General features: G+C 42.9%; 1 protein-coding gene across 2 annotated transcripts in view; it reads right to left on the bottom strand.

The window, feature by feature from the left end:
- LOC121279090 (1-phosphatidylinositol 4,5-bisphosphate phosphodiesterase gamma-1-like) overlaps window positions 1-23,692 on the bottom strand; it is a 280,051-nt gene that overhangs the window by 86,841 nt on the left and 169,518 nt on the right. For both annotated transcript variants that reach the window (XM_041190003.1, XM_041190004.1), the window contains exons 8-13: window positions 18,306-18,378; window positions 14,162-14,263; window positions 12,884-13,002; window positions 11,051-11,136; window positions 5,729-5,849; window positions 1,361-1,529 (exon numbers count right to left, since the gene is read on the bottom strand). In XM_041190003.1, coding sequence (XP_041045937.1) covers window positions 1,361-1,529; window positions 5,729-5,849; window positions 11,051-11,136; window positions 12,884-13,002; window positions 14,162-14,263; window positions 18,306-18,378 — 670 coding nt within the window. The remainder of the gene's footprint in view (window positions 1-1,360; window positions 1,530-5,728; window positions 5,850-11,050; window positions 11,137-12,883; window positions 13,003-14,161; window positions 14,264-18,305; window positions 18,379-23,692) is intronic.

Genomic DNA, 23,692 nt, shown 5'->3' with positions numbered 1-23,692 from the left:
GGCCTCATTTCCACATTGTTCAATAATTGGATGCTGGACATCCATGTTGTGAATGTAAATCAGTACAAGTGAGGCTGAGAATTGAGCATATTTTTGAAAGCTTATTTACTCTTTCACAGAATGTGGGCATTACTGGCAAGGCCAACATTTGTTGCCCATCCCTAATTGCTCTTGAACTAAGTGGCTTACTAAGCCATTTCAGAGGCAACCACATTACTGTGGATCTGGAATCACATGTAGGCCAGACCAGGTAAGGATGGTAGATTTCCTTCCCTAAAGCGCATTAGTGGTCCAGGTGGGTTTTTATAAAAATCTATGATATCCACTGCGATAGTTTTCAATTCCAGACTTTCTTAATTGAATTTAAATCCCATCAACTACTACGGTGGGATTTGAACCCATGACCCCAGATCATTTAGCTAGGTCTCTGGATTACTAATTCTGTGATATTACCACTATGCCACCATCCCATCTGACATTATAATACTACTACTCTTCCTGTGCATGCATCTGCCCAAAAATGGAAGAGCACTTCTGACAGCCACTGGAAGTAACAGCATAAAATGGGTAGGCACATGCAAATGAGGTAGCAATAACACTGTATTGTCTGAAACCTATTTCCCACCGCTATTTGCCTGATTCCTGTTACAAAATCCGGCCTTCATTCACTAAGTGTGTACATGAAAAATGATCATTTTATGGGAGGCATTGAAGGGCATTCAGTGTCCATGGAATGCTACAAAAGCAAGGATCTAAGCCTTCATTTCTTAAACTAATTTAACAACGATCAAAAATAGATCATAAATCTGTCTAACTCAGCTGTGAATATATTCAATGAGCTAGCCTCCACTGCAATCTAGGGAAAAGAATGCCAAAGATTAACGACCCTCAGAAAAGAAATCCTCCTCAATACTGTCTTAAATGGGAGACCCCTTATCTTTAAACTGTGCTCCCTAGTTCTCGATTCCCCATGAGGGGAAACATCCTCTTGGCATCAGAATCCTACATGTTTCAATAAGATCACCTCTCATTCTTCTAAACTCCAATGAGTATAGGTCCAACCTGCTCAATGTTTCCTCAGTGGCCAACTATTGATAAATTTCCCCCATCTGCTGGTCCTTTATTTTTTTTCTCTTCTCCTTTCATTTTTGGTGATACCTGCTCTGTGAGTTTACATTTCTCAATGTAAGAAAGAATGACGCATATGAAGAGATTGTCAAAACTATTTAAAATTGGTCCAAGATGCTTCAGAATCAGCAGCGGCTCAGTTGAACAACCCAACAGATCTCGAACTGAACATGGCAGGCATATTCAAGTGACAAGCAGTATTCCTGCCACAATAAGTTACTGCCTCACCTACCTTTATCAGGATTTTTTTCTTCAGTTGACTGGGCGATGGGAGTTCATCTGCATTGATGTCTACAGGTTTGGTCAGCAGCATGTCCCCAAACACCTTCTTGAAATGAGATGCCATATTTCGCTGCTGCACAACACTGCAATGGTCTTCAATAGAGAGGATTATCGGATACCTACAAGGTACACACTTAAAATCAGTACTACCCTGTATAATTTTGGCTGTTGTTGCAGTTCCCATACTCATCTTGATAAATATGAATGGATTACTTAAATATTTGTGATGCAGACACATTATTAAGAAAAAAATACATATAGAGTTTATTGTCAGCTGGGCTCAGTGGTAACACTCTTGTCTCTGATATCAAAGATTGGCGATTCCAGCCCCACTCCAGGACTTAAGCACATAATCATTACTTTGGTGCAGCACTGGGAACATGCTAATTTGTCATAGCTCCAGAGGAACAAAGTGTTCTGTTGGTGCCCTGGTCATCATTTATCCCTCAACCAACATCACCAAAGAAAGATTAGCTGGTTATTGATTTCTTTTGCTATTTGATGGACCTTGCTGTGCACAAATGGGCTGTCATAGTTATTTACATCATAACTTCAAAATTGATTCATTAATTAAGTACTTGGATGGCCCAAGGATGTGAGGGCAGCTATATAAATGCATTTATTTTATTTTGAGTTATCCTTTAGCTTGTGCAGTTAGTTAATAATATAATGTCACCTGTGGGGAGCTCTCACAACAGTTGCACTGCCTAAAATTCTATCTGGTCTCACTTTACTGACAGAAATGGAGGTGTGGGTGTGGGGGCATTGGTGGTGGTGGAGATAAGGGAAAAAGAGACTTGCTCTTTGTTTGTGCCCCTGACCTTGGCACACTTAAATACTTTGGATCAGAATGATGCCATTTAATGCATAGCTGAGGTGCCCACTTCATGTAAGATGGGGACACTTGCTACAGAGCCTTACTTGGAGCAGACTGACCAGCTACATAGGATAATATAGAATATATGGCACAGAAATAGGCCATTCAGCTTAACATGTCCATGCTGGTGTTTAGGCTCCTTTCTAGCCTCCTTCCATATTTTCTCATCTAAATCTACTGTCATAACCCTCTATTCCCTTCTCTCATATGTTTGTCTAGCTTCCCCTTAAGCCCATCAATATTATTCACTTCAACCAATACCAGTGGTAGCGAGTTCCACATTCTCAGAATTCCCTATTGGATTCCCTTGTGGCTATCATATAATGATGGTCTCTAGTTATGCTGTTCTCCACAAGAGAAAACGTGCTCTCTGTATGCAGTCTTTCAAAACCTTTCATAATTTTAAAGACCTCTATTAGGTCACTCCTCAGCCTTCTTTTTTATCAAGAGAAAAGAGACCCAGCCTATCAGTCCTTTCCTGATAGATACACCCAGACATTTCTGAGATCAACCAGCTGTGCCAGACCAAAGACTTTTTAAAAATTAAAAATCCTTCTGACTTGAGAACTAACTGTTCTGAGAAAGCCCATCTCTTCAGGAGATAAGTAAGACAAGGCTAAGTTTAATAACTTAAATGTCACATTTATTGTATTTAGAACTGATAATGAAGAATGAGACAAAACATTCTAAAATGTCTCCCAGACATCGAGTGATGATGGGAGAAGGAAGATGGGGCAGTGATCAAAAGTGAGTCAAATCAAAGTTGATTTTCAAAGAGGTGACAGAGACAACTCGCTTTGGTAGAGATATTTGAAGAGACTATTTCAATTTATGGAGTACATCTGTAGGAAGATGGATTGAAAAGGAAGCAGAGTGGAGAAGAGGGTGCTGACTGGAACAGACCTGGAACCACAATTCAAGGCTATGAAGCAACTTGTAAGATGAAGACAAGGGTTTTGAAATTAGCAGAAAGGCAGCCAATGGAGTAGTGATTGCAATAGATAGGAGAGCAAGACTTAGAGCTAGATTTTCACCATGGACAAAGGAAGCCAGAGTCAGGAAATCTCCCAAACTGACAGGCCTGTCTCCATGGAAAGGATCCCTGTATGCTAATTTTTGCTCTGGAGGTAGGGACATGATTGAATCCAGTCTGCTGACTCCTGAGGCAGATCAGAAGTGGCCATGTAGATGGACAAGTGTTGGGGCTGGCTGGTTAGAAGGCCTGTGTCAGTTCTCAGAGATTCGGCCCAGTTTTATAAAAGGTTGTTAGGCTGTCTAGCCCTCAGTACCCTCAACAACCAAACCTCAAACACCGTGGTACCTCCATGTCCCTCATACCCCCATGCCACCTCCATGCCCCCTCATAACCCCATGCCATTTCCATGCTTCCTCATACCCTCATGCCACCTCCATGTCCCCTCATATCCTCATGCCACCTCATACCCCCATGCCCCCTCATATCCCATGCCACCTCCATAACCCATCATCCAGTACCCACTATGGGCAGACCACAGGAGTCATGTGGCAACAAAAAAAACCTCCAACAATCTAAGAGTGTTTTCACTCATGCACAGTTGATAGTGAAAAAATCTTTCATTTGTGAAACCCATTCAAAGATTTTAAATCCCCTCAAGTGTCAGTATGTTATAAAAACAAAAATTTTCCATTTAGTAACCACATCAAAGACAGTTAATCATTTAATAAGTTCTTAAAACAGTCAATCAGAATGTGAACTCAGCCCCCACTGAGATAAGTGGTTATGGAGCTTTTGAAACTCAGCCAAGGATTCATAATGGGCTCCGTTTTAATAACAACACCTTGGTAAATGTCAACAATGAAGTCTATTGAAACTGCAGGAACAGACGGTAATTTTTTTCTAAACCACACCGGATAGCCTGTCTATCAATACACTCCAGCAGCTGGTGTTTGTTTTACTCTAAATGACAGCTGCAGGCTGTTTTTTTCCCCCATGTTTTTGGGACTGGGGATTTAACTAACATCAGATGATGAGACTTAAACAGACCTCAGCCACCTTTCAAGAGCGTTTTCATCACCTCCATCAAATCGTGACTCCCACGCTGTGGATTAAGACCCTTGGAATAGCCAAAATGATGTTTGTTTGAATTCAGCACTGATTTCAAATGTCCCTGTTGAGTTCATGTTTCCAGCCTGTGTGATTCCTACTTCTCCCCTTCCCTCATCGGCAACAAATGGGACTTCTAGGAACAGGGGAAGGCCTTCAGCATCCAGCCCGACTCCGCGGATATCCACCCCCTAGAATGAGCTGGATGTAGACATCACAGTGGCAGTGGGGGTAAGGAATAGGGTGATGTTTCAGAGGTGGAATTAGGTGATGCTGATGGTGGCCAGAATGTGGGGTTTAAAAGTAAATTTAAGGTTAAACAGGACAATAAGGCTGTACAACATCTGTCTAACTGAGCAGCCAGGAGGAAGGACAGTACCTGGGCTTTCACTAAGAGCCAAACAGGATATCTTCAGTTTTGCCAATGCTGAGGTGCTTTGTGGCAGCTAAGCAGCTGGGTATCAGAATAGTGATCATGGCATTAAGGGTAATGGCAGAAATGTAGAACTAGCAAAGGGTTGAGATTGACTCTATATCTACAAACGATGTTGCTGATAAACAGTATGGAGATAAGGAAAAGCAAGAGGCCAAAGATGGAGCTTTGAGACACATGTGAGGCAACTGTGTGGGGGCAGGGAAAGAAACCATAACAGGAAGACATGATTGTTTGGTTTAGCCAGGTGAGAATGGAGCTAAGATAGGCCAGTACCATGGAGGTGAACATAAAGGATGGTGGAGGATGGAGTGGCCGCCTGTACAGCCAGTGGACGGAGTGGCCGCCTGTACGGCCAGTGGACGGAGTGGCCGCCTGTACGGCCAGTGGACGGAGTGGCCGCCTGTACGACCAGTGGACGGAGTGGCCGCCTGTATGACCAGTGGACGGAGTGGCCGCCTGTATGACCAGTGGACGGAGTGGCTGCCTGTATGACCAGTGGACGGAGTGGCTGCCTGTATGACCAGTGGACGGAGTGGCTGCCTGTATGACCAGTGGATGGAGTGGCTGCCTGTATGACCAGTGGATGGAGTGGCTATCTCTATGGCTAGTGGACGGAGTGACCGCCTGTACAGCCAGTGGATGGAGTGGCCGCCTGTATGGCCAGTGCCCCAGGGATGTCAAGGAAGCCAAGCCAGGAGTAAAAAGAATTGAAAAGGGAATGATGAGAAAATGGCACAGAACTGTTTGAAAGAGGAAGGGGATGCTGAAGATAGGCCAATAGTTTACAGGACAGAGATTGAGGATGTTTTGTTTCAAGGAAACTCAAGACTGAAACAATTAGTTTGAGGAGGCCTTTGAACATTTGAACCATTTGGTTGTAAACTTATATAGAGTGCCCTCCCAAATTGTTGGAGTAACTTACTCTGAGGTGACAAAGGCATGCTCCTTTATTGTGTACAGCACATCCAGGAATTTTATTTTGGAGGTAAGAGTGTGCCCATGGTAAATAATTGGCAGATCATCTGGGCCGTCCCAACAATCCACTGCAAAACAAATTGTCAATCAATCATAACATGGATTTATTCAAATAAGCCTTTGATACTAGTAAGGAAATTCCTCAATATTTATGCAAGAGGTGTAGATTATCCTTTTTCAAAATGCAACAAATTGAACCTGACATTATGGCAGATAGAAAGAGTACAGTGGGTGACATTAAATAGACATCTAACCATAAATGAACATCTGGTGACAGGACTAAATTATAATTGTGCATTTGTTTACCCACCCCTCTTCCTTTCATATAACATGACAACCAGCCCAGTCAACACTGCAATGTCCTCCTTACTAACATCTGTGGACTTGTGCCAAAATGGAGAGAGTTGTGCCATAGACTAGCCAAGTAACAGTTTCAGACAGTTATACTTACAGAACCATACCTTTCGACCAATGTCCCAGACTTTCCATCACCGTCCCTGGGTATGTTCTGATCCACTGGCAGGAGAGACCCACCAGATATGGTGGTGCAGTGTTATGCAGTCACGAGGGAGTGAACTTGGGAGTCCTTAACATTGACTCCAAACCCCATAAAGTATGTTATCAGGTCAGATCAGGCCACATATAACGCTCCCTCAGAACTTCAATCAGTTTTTCACATGTTGAACACCACTTGGAAGAAGCACTGGGAGTGGCAAGGTGCAGACTGTAGTCTGGATGGGGGAGCTCAATACCCAACATCATGAAGAATGGCTCAGTATCGTCACTACTAATCAAGCTGGCTGAGTCCTGAAGGAAAATACTGCCAAACTAGGGTGAGTTTCTGCAGTGCATTTTGTAGATGGTACACATTACAGCCACTGTGCACCACTGGTAGAGGAAGCAGATGTTTCAAGTGGTAAACAGGATGCCAATTAAGTATGCTATTTGTTCGAAGTTTCGAACTTTTTGAATGGTATGGTTGCACTTATCCAGGCAAGTGGAAAGTATTTCATTGCACTCCTGACTGATGTCTTTGGAGAGTCAGGAGGTGATTTACTCAGTTCAGAATACCTAATCTCTGACCTGTTATCGTAGCCATGGTATTTATGTGAACAGCCCTGTTATGTTTCTAGTTGATGGTGACCCGAACTAAACACTGTGCAATCATCATGTTATGATGGATGGAAGGTCACTGATGAAGCCACTGAAGATGGTTGGGTCTAGGATACCACCTTGAGGAACTTGTGCAGCACTGAGCTCCAGCTGAGGTGATTGATTTCCAATAACCACAGCAACTTCCTTTGTGCTAGGTATGACGCCAATCAGTGGAGAGTTTTCCCCCTGATTCCCATTGGCTCCAGTTTTGCTAGGGTGCCTTGATGCCACACCTGGTCAAATGCTGCCTTGATGTCAAGGTCAGTCACTCTCACTTCAAATCTTGAGTTGAGCTCTTCTGCCTATGGTTGGGCCAAGGCTGTAATGAGGTCAGGAGCTGAGTGGTCCTGACAGAACCCAAAATGAGCATGAGTGAGCAGACTATCAATATGTAAGTGCCACTTGATTGCAATGTCAATGACCCCCTCCATCACTTTGTTAATGATTGAGAGTGGACTAATTCGATAATTGACTGGATTGGATTTGTCCTGCTTTTTGTGGACAGAACATACCTGGGCAATTTTCCTGTGGTTGGTAGATGCCAGTGTTGTGGATATACTGGAATAGCTTGGTCAGTGGCAGGGCTCGTTTTGGACCGCATGTCTTTAGTACTGTTGCCAGGATATTGTCAGAGCCCAAAGCCTTTGCTGTATCCAGTGTGCTCAGCATTTCTTGATATCATATGGAGTGAAATGAATTGCCTGAAGACCTCAGGAGGAGGCTAAGATGGATCGACCACGTTGCACTTCTGACTGAAGTTGATTGCAAAAGCCTCAGACTTGTCTCTTGCGCTCATGAGCTGGAGTCCAGTTTAATTAAGGATGGGGAAATTCATGGAGCATCCTCCCATTAGTTGTTTAATTGCCCGCCATCATTCATGACTGGATGTGGTGGGACTAAAAAGCATGAACCTGATACATTGGTTGTGGGATTGCTTAGCTGTGTCTATGGAAAGCTGCTTAACATGTATGTAATTCTGTTTTGTAGTTTCAAGTTGGCACCTCATTTTTTGGTATGCCTGGTGTTGCTCTTGGCATGCACTTCTGTACTCCTGATTGAGCAGGGTTGACCTCTGGCTTGATGACAATGGTCAAGTGGTCAAGTGCAGAATATGCTTTGCCACGCAGTTACAGATTGTTTTTGAATATAATACTGCTGCTGTTGAGGGCCACTCAGCTCCTGACCTCATTACAGCCTTGACTTCAAACATGGACAAAAGAGCTGAACTCCAGAAGTGAGGTGAGAGTGACTGCCCTTGACATCAAGACAGCATTTGACCAAGTGTGGCATCAAAGAGCCCTGGCAAAACTGGAGTCAATGAGTATCAGGGAGAAATTTGGATGGCAGTGGCATACTGGTATTGTCACTGGGCTAGTAATCTAAAGACCCAGGGTAATGGTCTGGGGACCCGGGTTTGAATCCCATCACGGCAGATGATGGAATTTGAATTCAATAAGAAAAAAACCTGGAATTAAAAGCCTAATGATGACCATGAAACCATTGTTAATTGTCATAAAAACCCATTTGGTTCACTAATGTCTCTTAAGGTAGGAAATCTCTCGTCCTTACCTGGTCTGGCCTACATGTGACTCCAGACCCACAGTAATGTGGTTGACTCTGAAATAGCCTAGCAAGCCACTCAGTTCTCAAGGCAATAAATGCTGGCCTAGACAGTGACACCCTGCCCCTCCACCTCCCCACCCCTCCATGAACGAATAAAAAAAAATCTCTCCACCGGTTGGATTCATACCTAGCACAAAGCAAGATGTGGTGAGTGGAAGATGGTTGGTGGTCAATCATCTCAGTTCCAGGACATCACTACTGGTGTTCTAGGCTCAACCATCTTCAGCTGCTTCATTAATGACCTTACTTCTATCATAAGGTCAATACCATTAACAACTCCTCAGAAGCAGTCCATATCAAAATGCAGCAAGACCTGGACAATATCCTAGGCTTTGGCTGATAAATGGCAAGTAACATTTGCGCCACACATGTGCCAGGCAATGGCCATCTCCAACAAGAGAGAATCTAACCATTGTCCTTTGACATTCAATGGCAATACCATCGTTGAATCCCCCACTATCGACATCCTGGGGGTTACCATTGACCAGAAACTGAACTGGACTAGCCATATAAATACTGTTGCTACAAGAGCAGGTCAGTGACTAGGAATCCTGTAGTGAGTAACTCACCTCCTGACTCCCCAAAGCCTGTCGATCATCTACAATGCACAGTTCAGGAGTGTGATGGAATACTCTCCACTTGCCTGGATGAGCGCAGCTCCAACAACACGCAAGAAACTTGACACTATCCAGGAGCCCAGTTAATTGGGATCACATTCCCAAACATTCACTCCCTCCACCACTGACGCACAGTAGCAGCAGTGTGTACCACCTACAAGATGCACTGCAGGAACTCACCAAGGGTCCTTAGGCAGCACCTTCCAAACCCATGACCACTACCATCTAGAAGGACAAGGGCAGCAGATGCATGGGAACACCACCACCTGGAAGTTCCAAGTCACTCACCATCCTGTCTTGGAAATATATCGCCATTCCTTCACTGTTGCTGGGTCAAAATCCTGGAATTCCCTCTCTAACAGTACATTGGGTGTACCTACACCACATGGACTGCAGCAGTTCAAGAAGGCAGTTCACCACCACCTTCTCGAAGGCAATTAGGGATGGGCAATAAATGCTGGCCTAGCCAGTGACGCCCACATCCCGTGAATACATGTTTTAAAAAGTGCCTCATGGATTCCTAGCTTTGAGTGGCCAGACATGTTCTAAACCTAGCGCAGTGGTAATGCCACACAACACAATTGAGGGTATACTCAGTGTAAAGATGAAGCTTCATCCCCTCAAAAAATTAGTGGTGGTCACTTCTATCAATATTGTTATGGGAGGATGCATCTGAGACAGGTAGATTGGTGAGGACGAGGTCAAGTAGATGTTTCCCCCATGTTGGTTCTCTCATTGCCTGCCAGAAGACTTCTTTGGCAGTACCTCTGAAACGTGCAACCTCTACCACCAAGAACATAGGATCATAGGACAAGGTAGAGGCACTAGAATGGCAGGCGCACTGAAATGCCACCAGCTGCAATTTCACCAACAAGGCACACACCATTCTGCTCTGGAAAAATATATCACTGTTCCTTCATGATTGCTAAGCCAAATCCTGGAACATCCTTCCTAACAGCACTGCAAGTGTTTCTACACCACATAGACAGCAGGAGTTCAAGAGGTGGGTTAACACCAACTTCTCAAGGACAATTAGCGATGAACAATAAATACTTATATTAACAGTGTTGGCTACATCCCTTGAGTGAATAGAAGATAGACCAAATTTACTCTCCACTACTCAAACAATATGGTATAACCAATTTCTAGTCACATGTTAGTATGGACCAGTAGATATTCATGGCTAAAGTTTTGTCCCATTCCCTAATTTTCTTCCCTCTTTGGTGGGGACAGGGGAGGTGGGAAAACCCTGAACTCTTTAATTTTAATGGACATTGCTGACCTCGGGCTTGTTCCATCCCCAAGGCCAATCATTTCTTTTCCCCAAAGCAAACACAGTACAAATAGCACATCTATACTATTAACATCACCTGGAACTTGTTAATTCACAATATCCTTTACTGTTGGAGCATGAAGTGAATTATATGAGGTTGCATAACATGAATACTCATTCCTTTCCCCTCCTTTGTTCCTTTTCATTTTATGCCAAGTCACACCAACTACTGATATGCCTTTTCTTCAATGAATAAGAAAACCACATAGACCAAGAAAAAGTCAGGTTCGAATACCACTCTGTGCTGAGTCAGCTGGGGCAATGGAAGCAATGTTTGGATTTGCTTATCACCCTTAGGCTAAAGAGGAGACAATCAGCCAATGTTTCCACTCCTGGCCACTCTCCAGCTGGCTTGGATGTGGCTGCATTGCTATGGATGTCAGGTGACATCAGGTGATGCTGGAATCGAGCTTGGCCTGCACTGAGCCTGGCAGCTTAACTGCCCATGAAAAATAGCCATGGTTTAGGGGAACTGTAATACAGTGGAGCCAGTGCTGAAGGGGAAAAAAGCTAAGAGAATTGGAAAAAGGAGAGCGCTTACATTCTATGCAGCGACATCCCATCCTCAGGCATCGGGCATAGGCTTCTAATGATGACTCACTGGAAAACTGGTCTCCAGTCAGATACCTGGAAGAGATGAAAAGCATTTCAGATCTTCGGTCACTGTGACTTGTACAAATAATGGCCCCTGATATTTACGGGGTGGGGGTGGGGATTTCTCATAAATCTCAGGAATGCTGGCATCAGGCAAATTTAATAGCAGGACCTCATCATCATTCCTTTGTTCCATATCCCACCAGGCAACTGGCCAGATCAACAAGCTGGCCATTCTCAGCGGTAGATGGCCATAGCCAGGGGCTGTTGAGGATAGTCCTGAGCAAGTGGGAAAGCTTGAGGATTGGTGGATGGTGTCAGTCTGTCAACTGGAATGGAGGGGGAATTGAGAAAGATTCCTAGCAGAATGGAGGGATTGTGGGTGTTTAATGGCTAATTACAGAAGATACTCCTGCTCCTCCTGGCTTTCAAGTAGTGCCAGAAACAGCACTTTTGACTGCATGATCCACTTGCTCCCATCTCCATTTTGCTGCCTGGTTTCCTGAGGCCTGGAAAATGCAGCCAGCCAGTTAAATTTAATCAGACTCCCAACTACACTTATTATAATGAGGTGCCCTACCTCTCAAGGACGGAGTAAAGACATACCATGCAACCAACGGCGACAGGGGTGGTAGCCTTTCCCTAAAAATCTCATGCCTCTTGTTTGGGGAAGGTTAAAATTTCCTCCAGTGTTTCTTACTGGTTGGAACAATTGAAGTAAAATGGAATGCAATGCATCATTGCCACATTAATTTATTACATTCCACATCAGGGTTAGCCCATCAGAGAGAGGCAGTGAGTGGAGGTACCATCACACTCACAGTTTGCAAAGGGAGAGTAAGAGAGAAGACCACCTCTGAATTGTTCTGTCATATGCTCTGGTAACTGTTTGCAAACCAACAAGGTAAATCACACACCTGCCTTGCTAGACAGTTAGAGATGTCCAAAGATTGGAAATCACAGGAAAATATACAGGGGTTGAGCAATATCACGATTGTTAAATTTACACTGTGTACTGATTGTCTTCACAGTTATTCCTGATCTCACGGACTAACATTGGGCTCAGTGGTACTTTCCCCACTGATATGAATCCACATCACCAAACAGCCTCACTCGAAACGTCAACTCTTTTCTTCTCCGCCGATGCTGCCAGACCTGCTGAGTTTTTCCAGGTAATTCTGTTTTTGTGTAGCCTCAAATTAATGTTCACACAATGAATAGACTCATGTCTTTCATTCCATACATTATAACTCCCTCAAGCTTTAATTTGCGACGGATTGCAAATCAGATGAACATCCATCCTATTCCCACAATCTGGTGAATGTCTAAATCTGGCAGAGGTTCCAGGACCACTCCTTACCTACACCCACCCCTTCCCTCTGTCCTTCAATCGCATTGAGGCTAAAAACAAGATATAACATTGAGGTTCAGTGGGATGTTCTGTGATTTCTTATCCTGTGTGGAGTTAGTTGATCTCATGGGGTGGAGTGGGTAAATACTGAAACTCAGTATTTCAGAGAGTGAAAAATGCAGTTAAGAATCTTGCTTTTGAAATCACTGGGAAGCATGAGACTATAATTGAACAGCCTGCCAATACTCATCATCTAAGCTTATACACAGAGAATGACTAACTGGTTAAGGATCAAAAAGTGGCTGTCACATCTGGCATCTTAACCCAGTGTGAGTAAGTGCCTTCAGGAGAGGAGGGGAGAAAGTTAACGGTCATATCAAAACTGATTGTGCACACTTAACAAAAAGACTGAACAGAGCTTTACTTAACGTGTTGTGTGATGAAGAGATCCAGTAATAAGAAAGGGGGTAGTTCATTTCTTCCAAAGTCACACGTTCAAACCTTGAATCCAGAATCATGTTCTCTTTAGAGAACAGATAGGCCAAGAACTAAAAGACAAACGAAACAGATGAATTTTCATTTGTCATCATTCTACATAAATTTGAATAATAAATTTACTATATTTTCTATTTTGAAACCGCATTTACATTTTTATTGAAACCTAGAGGAAAAGTCAAGGTCTAAAGGGCAAGACTCTGTCATGATTGAAGACAGAGGAAGAAGACAAGTCTGTAAGTAGCAGTTAGCGATGCTGAGTTTGGCTCTAAAAAAACCTGTAGATTTCAGAAGAAAGAGAAGACCTAGTGAGTTAGGGAACTCTATATGTGTGAATTCTTGAGAAAAAAATGAGCTAGATTAGGATATGATGTGATAGAACCTGATTTTAACCCAGAAGAGTAAGAGAATAGAGGACACCATATTTGAGGGAAGAATAAGGAAGAATTCTCAAACAACAAATAGTACAGATGTGTATATTTTTCATCTTTCTTTTCTTAAGCCTCATAGGGCCACACATCATAACATGGGTGTCGGAGAACCACTACTATACATCAGCTAACACTTTTGGTATGTTGGCCAGTATGTTTGAACTGGAGCTGCCTCAGTTGCTTGTCCACTCGAATTCTTCCTCATGACCTCACAAAGAATCCTCATGATTCTTCCCTTCTTCACATCGAGAAGGTCCAAGCATCTTTTTTGTTGGAATGCCACTTGAGGAATCATAGGATTAGACCAAACTCCTACTATCCAGTGGTACATTGAGCTAACTTAAACCCAACATCTCAATTTGAGACTCTTCTTGTAAGTGCTATTTCTTTGATTCTTCCCTGAAGAAACTTTATAAATTAAAATTTTACATGGGACCTTCACCTATGATTTCAAAGCATTGGGCACTCTGGTCAAAGTATAAAGGATATACATTCTTCTCTGGCTTCCTCTTAGTATACCTTAGTTGCTTCAGTCAAGTTACCTGCTGGAGGGAGGGTTAAACTGTGATCTTGCCAAGTTTTCCACCTCATTTCCTCAAGTAAACAAACTTTAAATTTTAGATCAACTTTGGTTGAAGTTGAGCCATTTGACAGGTCTATATACTAGCAGGAGTGGGCCCGAGCCTTACCACAATATATTGTAATTCTGCCCAAGGCAAATTAAGACCATTTCACTTGCTGTTCACTGAGAATGAGTGTAATAAGGCAGAGATATATATACCTCATCCAGTTGTAAAACAGGGTCTGATATCTCCCGCAAGGGGTCTTTAAAGTAATTAAAGATGCACTCCCGGACTTTGTTGGTGTCATTTGCCCAGCTTTCCTAAGAAAATAAGAGTCACAACAATTAAGCAGATCTGATGAGCTCTCCTTACAATGGTTCCCTACAGGAAGTTAAATAAAAGTAATACATGCATAGAATTTGGATGAGTTTAATGTCTTCCCAATCACTTCCATTGCAGAGATTCTAATACACCATACAATTTCCTGTTCAGCTTCCACAGTCCATGCTGCTAATTCTTTTCCACATTCATTTTATTGTGTTGAGTTTCAGTGGACCAAATCCCTTCTCATTTACTATCATTAAGTAGAAATCAAAAAGTCCAAGCCACTTTGCATTCACTCCCAATTACTAAAATTTCAATAGATCAAATCTTATTCATTGTGTAGAATTAGCAAAGCATGACCAGCTGGCAACTTGCAACTGTTTCCTATACAATCCATTGGCTAACATAACTGTGGTCAGGCAATCTTTAAAATTGTCATCCTCATGTTTAAATCACTCATGGCCTTATTGTCCCACACCACCCACACCCCTACCCTCCTTACTCCCCTGCACCCCCACAACCCCTCGACCCACCAGCTCACAGCTCTAATCTCCTCCACCAGCCATTGGAGAACTCTGCCTTCTTCCAGCTCTGTACACATGTGCATCCTCCCACTCCCTTCACTGATGTCAATGCCTTCAACAATTCCAGATCCTAAACTTTGGAATTCATTTCCTGAATCTCTTTGGCTTTCCATCTTTGCGGAAATGGACGAAGAGGTCCAGATCTGGAAGTCTGGCCCTTGAGCCTGGCCTCCGCCATTTTTGTGGAGGGGGTGGGGGAGGAAATGGGGGCAGCTTCCAATGTGCACACCTGTGGTTCACAGAGGCAACTGTACATGTTAAAGTGCAGCTGCCTCAGTCAGATTTAATTTTGAATAGTGTCAAAAACACAACTTAGGCACTTTAAAAATGATAGAAGAAGACTTAAAGCTGCCAGAGTTCTTTGGAGAGGTGGGGTACCCTTTTGGAGAGGTAAGATACCTTTTTAGATATGATTCCGGAACACCTTTGGGAGTGATCAGGAATGAGGGCCATGGAGGGGGGTTGGAGGGATATAGGTTGGCATGGAGGGTATGAGGAACCATGGAGTGTGGGTGGAGGGGCATGAGGTGGTATGGGTTGGCATGAATGGGGCATGGGTAGTGTATTGGGGTGGGTGAGGGTGATGGCTGGAGGGCTTTTTTTTTTGCTTTATTCATTTTTTTGATATCTTCAACAAAGTGCTGGAGCACTGAGGCAGGCCATGTGCTCAGCCCACCTCCGCATCTGACAGCCTCTGAAATCCTTCTGAGATCGCCCGCCACAGCTCCCATTTTTCACCCTGCACTCTCCCCCCCATCAGCCCTCGGACCAAAAATCAAAACGTCTGGGGCACATTTTACCGGTTGGATTTGCAGAGCTGGAAATTGTCCCGAAAGTGCACTCCTGAACCAGGAGGGAAAATTCAAACCTTTGTCTCTCCACCTGTCTCTCCTCTTTGAAAGCACTGCTTACCTTTTTGAACAAAGTTTTGATCATCTGTTCTAATGTCTCCTTCTTTAGCTTGGAGTTAATCTGTAATGTGATTACACTCCTGTGAAGTGGTTTGGGATGTTTTCTCACATTAAAGATGCTAGATAAATTAAAGTTATTGCTAATTTGTATAAAGTGTGCAAGGTGCTCAGTTTAAATTAAACTCTTTCATGAGTTTCTGGAGACATGGTTCTCATAATCATGGTGCTAGCAACCCTGAATCTGAACATTTAAAGTGACTGTAAACACTGGGACATTCCAATGTTTGATCCATGCATGTTACACCGAATTGTGGGATATAGTTTATAACTCAGTTCCTGCTCTTAGGCACATTGCCAAATGGAGGGAGATAATAAAGAGCAAAAAATAAATAGAGGGAAAAACAAACTGAAGTAGAGTTATCGTTAGCTACTCTAACACACTTCATGGGCGGGATTTTCCACACCCGCCTGCCGCCGAGATCTTCCAGTCCTGCTGCAAGTCAATTAATTTCTGGCTGGGGCACCACCTCGATTGCGGTAGGTTCCGCCCTCAAAGGGGCCGGAAAATCCCAGCCCATGTGTGAAAATCATGTTTGACAAATTTGCTAGTGTTCTTTCAGTATATAACAAGCAGAGTTGATAATGGGGTGTAGTGTATTTGGATTTCCAGAAAGTATTCGATAAGCTGCCTCATAAAAGGTTATTGCACAAGATTATTATTACTATTGCTCAAAGTATTGGGGGTAATCTATTAACATGGATTGAGGATTGTTTAACACAGAAAACAGAGAGTTGGGATTAATGGGTCTTTTTCAGGTTGGAAAGACATAACTAGTGGAGTGCACAAGGATCAGTCCTAGGGCCTAATTATTTACTATCTATATTAATGACTTGGAGGAGGGGGCAGAATGTAATGTATCCAAATTTGCTGATGATACAAAAATAGGTGGGAGAGCATGTTGTGATGAGGACATAAGGAATCTGCGAGGGGATATGGTTGAGTGAGTGGGCAAAAACTTGGCAGATGGAGTTTAATGTAGGAAAGTGTGAGGTCATGCACTTTGGTAGAAAGAATTAAAAGGCAGACTATTATTTAAATGGAGAGAGACTCCAAAGATGTGCAGCACAGAGGGATCTGGGTGTTCTTGTGCATGAAACACAAAAAGTTAGCATGTAGGTGCAGCCAGTAATTAAGAAAGCAAATAGAATTTTCACCTGTATTGCTAGGGGGTTAGAGTTTAAAAATAGGAAAGTCTTGTTACAACTGTATAGGGTGTTGGTGAGGCTGCACCTGAGTACTGTATATGGTTTTGGTCCCCAAATTTGAAAAAGGAAATACTGGCATTGGAAGCAGCTCAAAAAAGATTCACTAGGCTGATTCCTGGGATGACGGGGTTGACTTATCAAGAACGGCTAAACAGGTTAGGCCTTTATTCATTACAGTTTAGAAGAATAAGGGGTGATCTTATTGAAACGTACAAGATTCTGAGGAGGCTTGACAGGGTAGATGTTGAGAAGATGTTTCCACCAGCAGGGGAATCTCGAACTAGGGGGCATAGTTATGGAATAAGGGGACACTCATTTAAAACTGAGATGCAAAGGAATTTCTTTTCTCAAAGGGTAGGGAATGTCTGAAATTCTCTAGATCACTGAAAGCATTTAAAGAAGAGTTAGATAGATTTTTGAAATATTGGGGAGTTGAGGGCTATGAGGAACTGGCACAAAAGAGGAATTGAGGCCTGGGACAGAATAGCCATGATCTTTTTGAATGGCTGGAGGGGCCGGATGGCCTACTCCTGCTTCTGTTTCTTATGTTCTGATTGTTTGGTATGAGGCCAAGGTTCACCTGGCTGTCAGCAGAAGTTGGGGCATGACCTGGGAAAAGCAAGTATTGGAGAGTTAATTGGATAGAGTTCAAATTTACCTTACTACAAACAAAGGGTTTTAGTTAAGAACATAAAAAAAGGATGAAACTAGAAAATAGCCTCCAGATCATCAAATATGCTCCTCCCACAGATTCCATGCAATCTACTCTATAATCAACTCTACTTCTAATGTGCTTCTCAAAAATTGTCTGACTTCTAGAGTTCCTGTAGCTTTTCTATCAATCTTATGGCTGACAGGGAGGCGAACCTCCATGGGAATTCACCTCACGCAACTTTTTCTCCAGGAAAATTCATCAGCTCCACAGGGCCTCCTTTAGTAGGTCAATGCTCTCTGTTTCAAAAGATCCTTGTCTTTCTCCTCAGAATGTCTCTGATGCACCAATGTCTCTCCGAACATTGACTACCCAAAAGTGTAGGAAAGACTTCAAATGTAATCAGGCAAGAGATTTGTGCAAAGCTGGCTTGGTATGATTTACAATCAATGCTGATTTGTTGCCTCAGTAAAAGAAAGACTTGAAAACACTGCATTTGTAGAGTGCCCCTCAGGGCACCAGAACACCCCAAACCACTTTTACAGCCAATTAAGTGCTTTTGAAGTGTGATCACTGTTGTAATGTAGGAAAGATTCACTTTGGCTTATTGATTCAGCCTGCCTACCTTCTGATCATATTGCAGAAACTTCTGGAAGTCATACAGCGTAACTTGACACAGCTCAGGCCTCTCCACATTCCTGCATGCAACAAAATAATATTTAAATAACGGCCGGAAGTAGCAGAATTTTTCATTATAGACATAATTATTTGATGTGCTTAGGATCTGTAAACAAATCAACAAGTGGTTTTAGTGGAAGTTCCATGAGCGTTGCTGCAGGTTAATGCACTAACCATTCACCAGTTGTGAGACCTGGGACTGAGTTCCATATTTTTCCATCAGCAAATGCTGTGTTAATGCACTTTCCTTTACTTTAAATAGACTTGTGGAGTTGGGCACATAATCTGAACTGATACTTCTCATATAACTAAACAACAGTTGTACCTCAAAATGACCAGAGAATCATAGAATGATAGAGCACAGAAGCAGCATTATCGTTCCTGTGCCTTTGTTACCGATAGACTGGACTATTCCCATTGCTCTTGGCTGGCCTCCCATGTTCTACTCCAAATAAACTTGAGGTCATCCAAAATATGTTGCCTATGTCTCAACACACACCAAATCCTGCTCACCCACATCCCTGTTCTCTCCAACGTACATTTGTTTCTGGTTAAGCAACGCCTCGATTTTAAAATTCTTATCCTTGGGCTGCATTTTACAGCTCCCTGCCAGTGTGTTTTAAGGTGGAGAGCTCATAAAATGCAGTGCATGGCCTGCCCATAGTCTTCCTGCCCATTCTGACTTGTCTCCCATTTTACGACGGATAGTGGTCACTTAACTGCCTTATCTTGCCCCTGCTGCTATTTAATCCGCAGAAGTGAGGCCTATGCCAAGCTGGTAGCCTGGCAACTTTTACTGGGTGAGCTGGTGTCGGGAAAGTGGGTGGATGGGTATCTCCTGTGCCCAATCGATGAGGTCCCAAGGTCATATATAGGTCATATCCGCCCTTTAATCCTCCCCTCCTGGCCTCTCAAACCCAGCCCCTCCACTCCCCACCGCACCCCCCCCCCACCCTCTCTCACTGGGGTCTGCTTGCCAATTCCCCCGCTAATACCCTGGACTTAACAGAAGGCCAGCCTCCATAACCTCCTCTTCTTTTGGAACTGGCTGTAGTCCCAGCAATGGCCAATGCTTGGACCTGACTCTGCTGAGACTGTGGAACTGTTGGCCAATCCAATTGGTCTCTATGGTGGGTGCTTCCTTCCTGGAAGAGGGCAGATGTCTTGCCCTGAGCCAGTTAACGCCACGCATAAAATGGCTGCGGGGCAGCTGGCTTTTTGGTGGGCGGGCTCCCTACTGACTTTTATTTAGGGGGAGGTGGGGACTACAGCATCCTGTAAAACCCAGTCCCTTGTTTTCAAATCCTTTCATGGCCTTCCAGTTCTACAACTGAGATTCCTGTGCTCATCTAATTCTGGCATCTTGCACATCGCCAATTTAAAGTGCTGCACCTTTGGTGACTGTGCCTTCAGTTGCTAAGTTCCAAAGCTCTGGAATTCCCTCCCTAAACCATTTCACCTTTCTACCTCTTTTCTCCTTTAAGTGACTCCTTAAAAAACTTACTTCCTTGACAAAGCTTTAGATGTATCTTTCCTAATATCTCCTTACATCATTCGGTGTCAAGATTTTGTTTGGTAATCCTCATGTGACGTGTCTTGGCGGTTATGATGACACCAAAGGTGCTATAGAAATACATGCAGTTGTTTTTGGTCTTGCTGGCTCTTTGGTAAATCTATCCAATTAATCCTATTCTTTCCCCATGGCCCTGTAAATATATTTCCTTCAAGTATTTATTCAATACTCTTTAGATATTGTTATTAAATTTGTTTCCAGCACCATTCCAGGCAGTGCATTGCAGATCACAACAACCTGCTGTGTAAAAAAATGTTTCCTCATGATGTCTTCAGTTCCTTTGCTTCTGGTCACTGACCCTTCTGTCACTACAAATAGTTTCTCCTTTTTTCCCCTCTATTTACTCTTCTGCACCCTCTCCAAAACCTTGACATCCTTCCTAAAATGTGATGTCAAAATTAAGCACAATACTCTAGCAGAGGTCTAACCAGTGTTTTATAAAGGTTCAGCATAACATCCTTACTTGTGTACTCTATGCCTCTGTTAATAAAGCCAATGATCTTATGTACTTTATGGCTTTTTCAGCAGCCTTCTCAACTTGTCCCGCTATTTTCAAAGATTTGTGTACATGCACTCCCAGGCTGCTCTGTTCCAACATCCCCTTTAAAACTTTACAATTTATTTCATATTCCCTTTCCTCATTCTTCCTATCAAAATATGTCACTCCACACTTCTCTGTTTAATGTCACTTCCGTATATCTGCCGATTTCACTAGTCTGCCTGAGTTCCCCTGATGTCTGTTACCAATGCCATGGTCTTTAATTTTGCTAACAAGTAATACCAACAATTACAAATACTGGCAAAGAACATCGGCTGAAGAGCCATTTCAACTTTGGGAAAGAAATAACTCACATTTGTATAGAAACAAAATACTGCGGTGCTGGAAATCTGAAATAAAAAAAGAAAATGGTAGAAAAAGTCAGCAGGTCTGACAGCCGAAGAAGAGTCATATTGGACTCGAAATATTAACTCAATTTCTCTCTCCACAGATGCTTCCCGACTGCTGAGTTTTTCCAGCATTGTCTGTTTTTATTTTGCATTTATATAGCCCCTTTCATGATTTGAGATATTGCAAAATGTTTTACAGTCTTCGAAGTGTAATCACAATTGTAATGTAGAAAACGCAGCAATAGCAATGAGATAATCTATTTCAGTGATGTTAGGGATAAGTCTTGTCTGAGACGCCAGGGAGAACTTACCTGCTCTTCTATCAAATACTGTTGTGGGATCTGTTATATCAATCTAGGAAATGCAAATATTGCTGAAAAGAGACACTTTGCCGAAGCTTTTCATCTTACACTCATCAGGACACACAAAAGAATGCTAAATTTCAAACACTCAAGACACTTTATGCTACAGGAGAAAAAGGGTGCTGATTGGCTGATAAATCGACTCTGATTGGCCAAGGCATTGCCATGCAGAAAACAAAGAGGAACAAAAGGTTCCTCAAGCTCCCCAGTAATTCAAAAAGGGCTTAAGGCTTGAACATATTCCTTTTGTTTGAAAAAAACAGGCCCCTGCATATGAATGTATGTTGCTCCTAGCAAGCATTAATGAGTCACGGTATGAGCTTAAATTGGCTGATAGTGTAGATATCAGCACACTTAGGATTGTTCAGCAAGTGCTGCCTAATGATGAAATCATATTTAACAGTATACGTTTTGTTTTGGGTTTTGCAAGCACGGACTGGTTGAACATGGTCTGTACTCTGCTTATTACAAACAACTGAAGGAATATGCTGTTTGATTTGATCAGCCAATCACTGGGATGTACTGCCTACGTACCTGGCATCACTTCGGCGCTGAAATTCATACACACTCAATTGTGTGGTTGGCAGAACATATTTTGGATTGACAGCAGCATTCTGTTAGTGGTAAATACCACTTGTGTAGCCACTGCATTGTAGCAGCGTGAAATGGCTTACTTAACCTGTTTCAGCCGGGATACATTCCCCATCGTGGCGGGGCAGGAAACCTTGGGAAAATTCAGCCTATTATATTAGGTCATCAACTTTAACTGTCCCCTTATATTCTTTTGCAGATTAACCGAAAATACTAGAAGCCCGGTGTTGCAGGGTGGCCAAGTTGTGTTATTAATGATAGAGCTCACCTGAAGACACTTCTTGGGTGGAAATTTTAAGTTTATTTACAAAATACTAAGCAACAACTACATGTGTGCTTTCAACTCAAACTCCATCTCTATACTGACTCCTGAGGTAGCTCAAGCTACTATCCTATTGGTAACTACAGGTCATGTGATTTTGCCTAACAACTACTATTCTTAAAGTACATTGCCCACTAAATAAAACCATAATTATTACATTCCTCCCTCTTTAACTCGGCTATACATATTATATTTACAAGTACATATTTTTCAAGACAACATTATATTCACACTGGGTAAGGAATTCACAAGTTCAGTCTTTCAGGTAGTTTCCTGGTACACTTGGACTGTCTCAGCTCCACAACTTCAGATTCTTTGTCAGAAATCTCCTTTTCCAGAGTTGCCTGAACATCAGGTGCTTCAGTGGGCACTTACAGATCTGTTTCCTCAACTCTTACAGGAACATCATACATGTCAGTCTTGGGTTGACGATTCTCAACAAGAAATGCAGACCAGACATGATCACTGGTGGAAACATATCTTGATGATTTGTCTCCCTTTTCCTTAAATGGTCCTCATGTTTATGGATGATCCAGCCTTCCATCTATCATGTGGTAAGATAGAGGTCCAGTCACTGCACTTATTTTACCCGGTAACCACTTTGGTACTTCGCCAAAGTTTTTCACATATACTAGCTCACCCACGGTAAATTTTCTCTCGCAATTATGCCAGTCGTGTCTAGTTTTTTTTGGCTTCCCTGACTCCTTTCCACCTTCCCCTCCAAACTGAACATTATTAAGCTCAATCTCACCCTGAAATGGCATTTCAACAAAAGCTCTGCAAGTGTGACACCTGCTGTTGTGTGAGGGGTAGCCCTGCAGTGAAAAAGATAGCAACCTAGCTTGGTTGCCAAGGAATCGCCAGTTAGCTTTTTCTTACCTGTCTTGAATGGTTGAACCGCCCTTTTGGCCAGTCCATTTGAGGAAGGGTGGTAAAGTGCAGCTTTCACATGAGTGATACCGTTGAGGCTGATAAACCGTTGAAACTCAGTACTTGTAAATGCTGTGCCGTTATCGGAAACGACTTCCGGTAGTCCCTGAATGGCAAAACTCTGAAGTAGTTTCTCTTGTTGCTGCTGACATTGGTGAATTCACCTCATATATGTCCAACCATTTTGAATGGACATCGACAATGAGCAGAAACATTGTTCCCGGGAAAGGTCCAACGTAGTCAATGTGTAACCACACCCAGGGTCTACCTGGCCACTCCCATTGGTAGCTGTCACTGGCAACTTTTGCAGTTGCTGACATTGCACACAGTGCTTTACTAAACCCTCTATTTCACCATCCATTCCAGGCCACCATAGAGAGCTGTGTGCTATGGTCTTCATTTGAGAAATTTCTCGATGGGCACTGTGTAGTTCAATTAAAAGCAGTTCCCTTCCCTTTGGAGGAACTATCACTCATGCTCTCCACAATTAGATGGCATCCTGGCTGGTTATTTCAAGTCTTCTGTTGAAGTACGGTCTCATTTAGTCAGATACAGGCTCCTGTAACCTTGTAGCACTTGTTTCCATACCTGAGATAGGACTGGGTCCAGACTTGTCCAGTCTCTGATCTGTTGAGCACGTACCAGCGAGGAATCTAAGAAATTGAACA

Source organism: Carcharodon carcharias, chromosome 6, assembly GCF_017639515.1.
Source record: "Carcharodon carcharias isolate sCarCar2 chromosome 6, sCarCar2.pri, whole genome shotgun sequence".
NCBI classification, from domain to species: domain Eukaryota; kingdom Metazoa; phylum Chordata; class Chondrichthyes; order Lamniformes; family Lamnidae; genus Carcharodon; species Carcharodon carcharias.
This window is presented reverse-complemented; position numbering and strand designations above follow the sequence as displayed.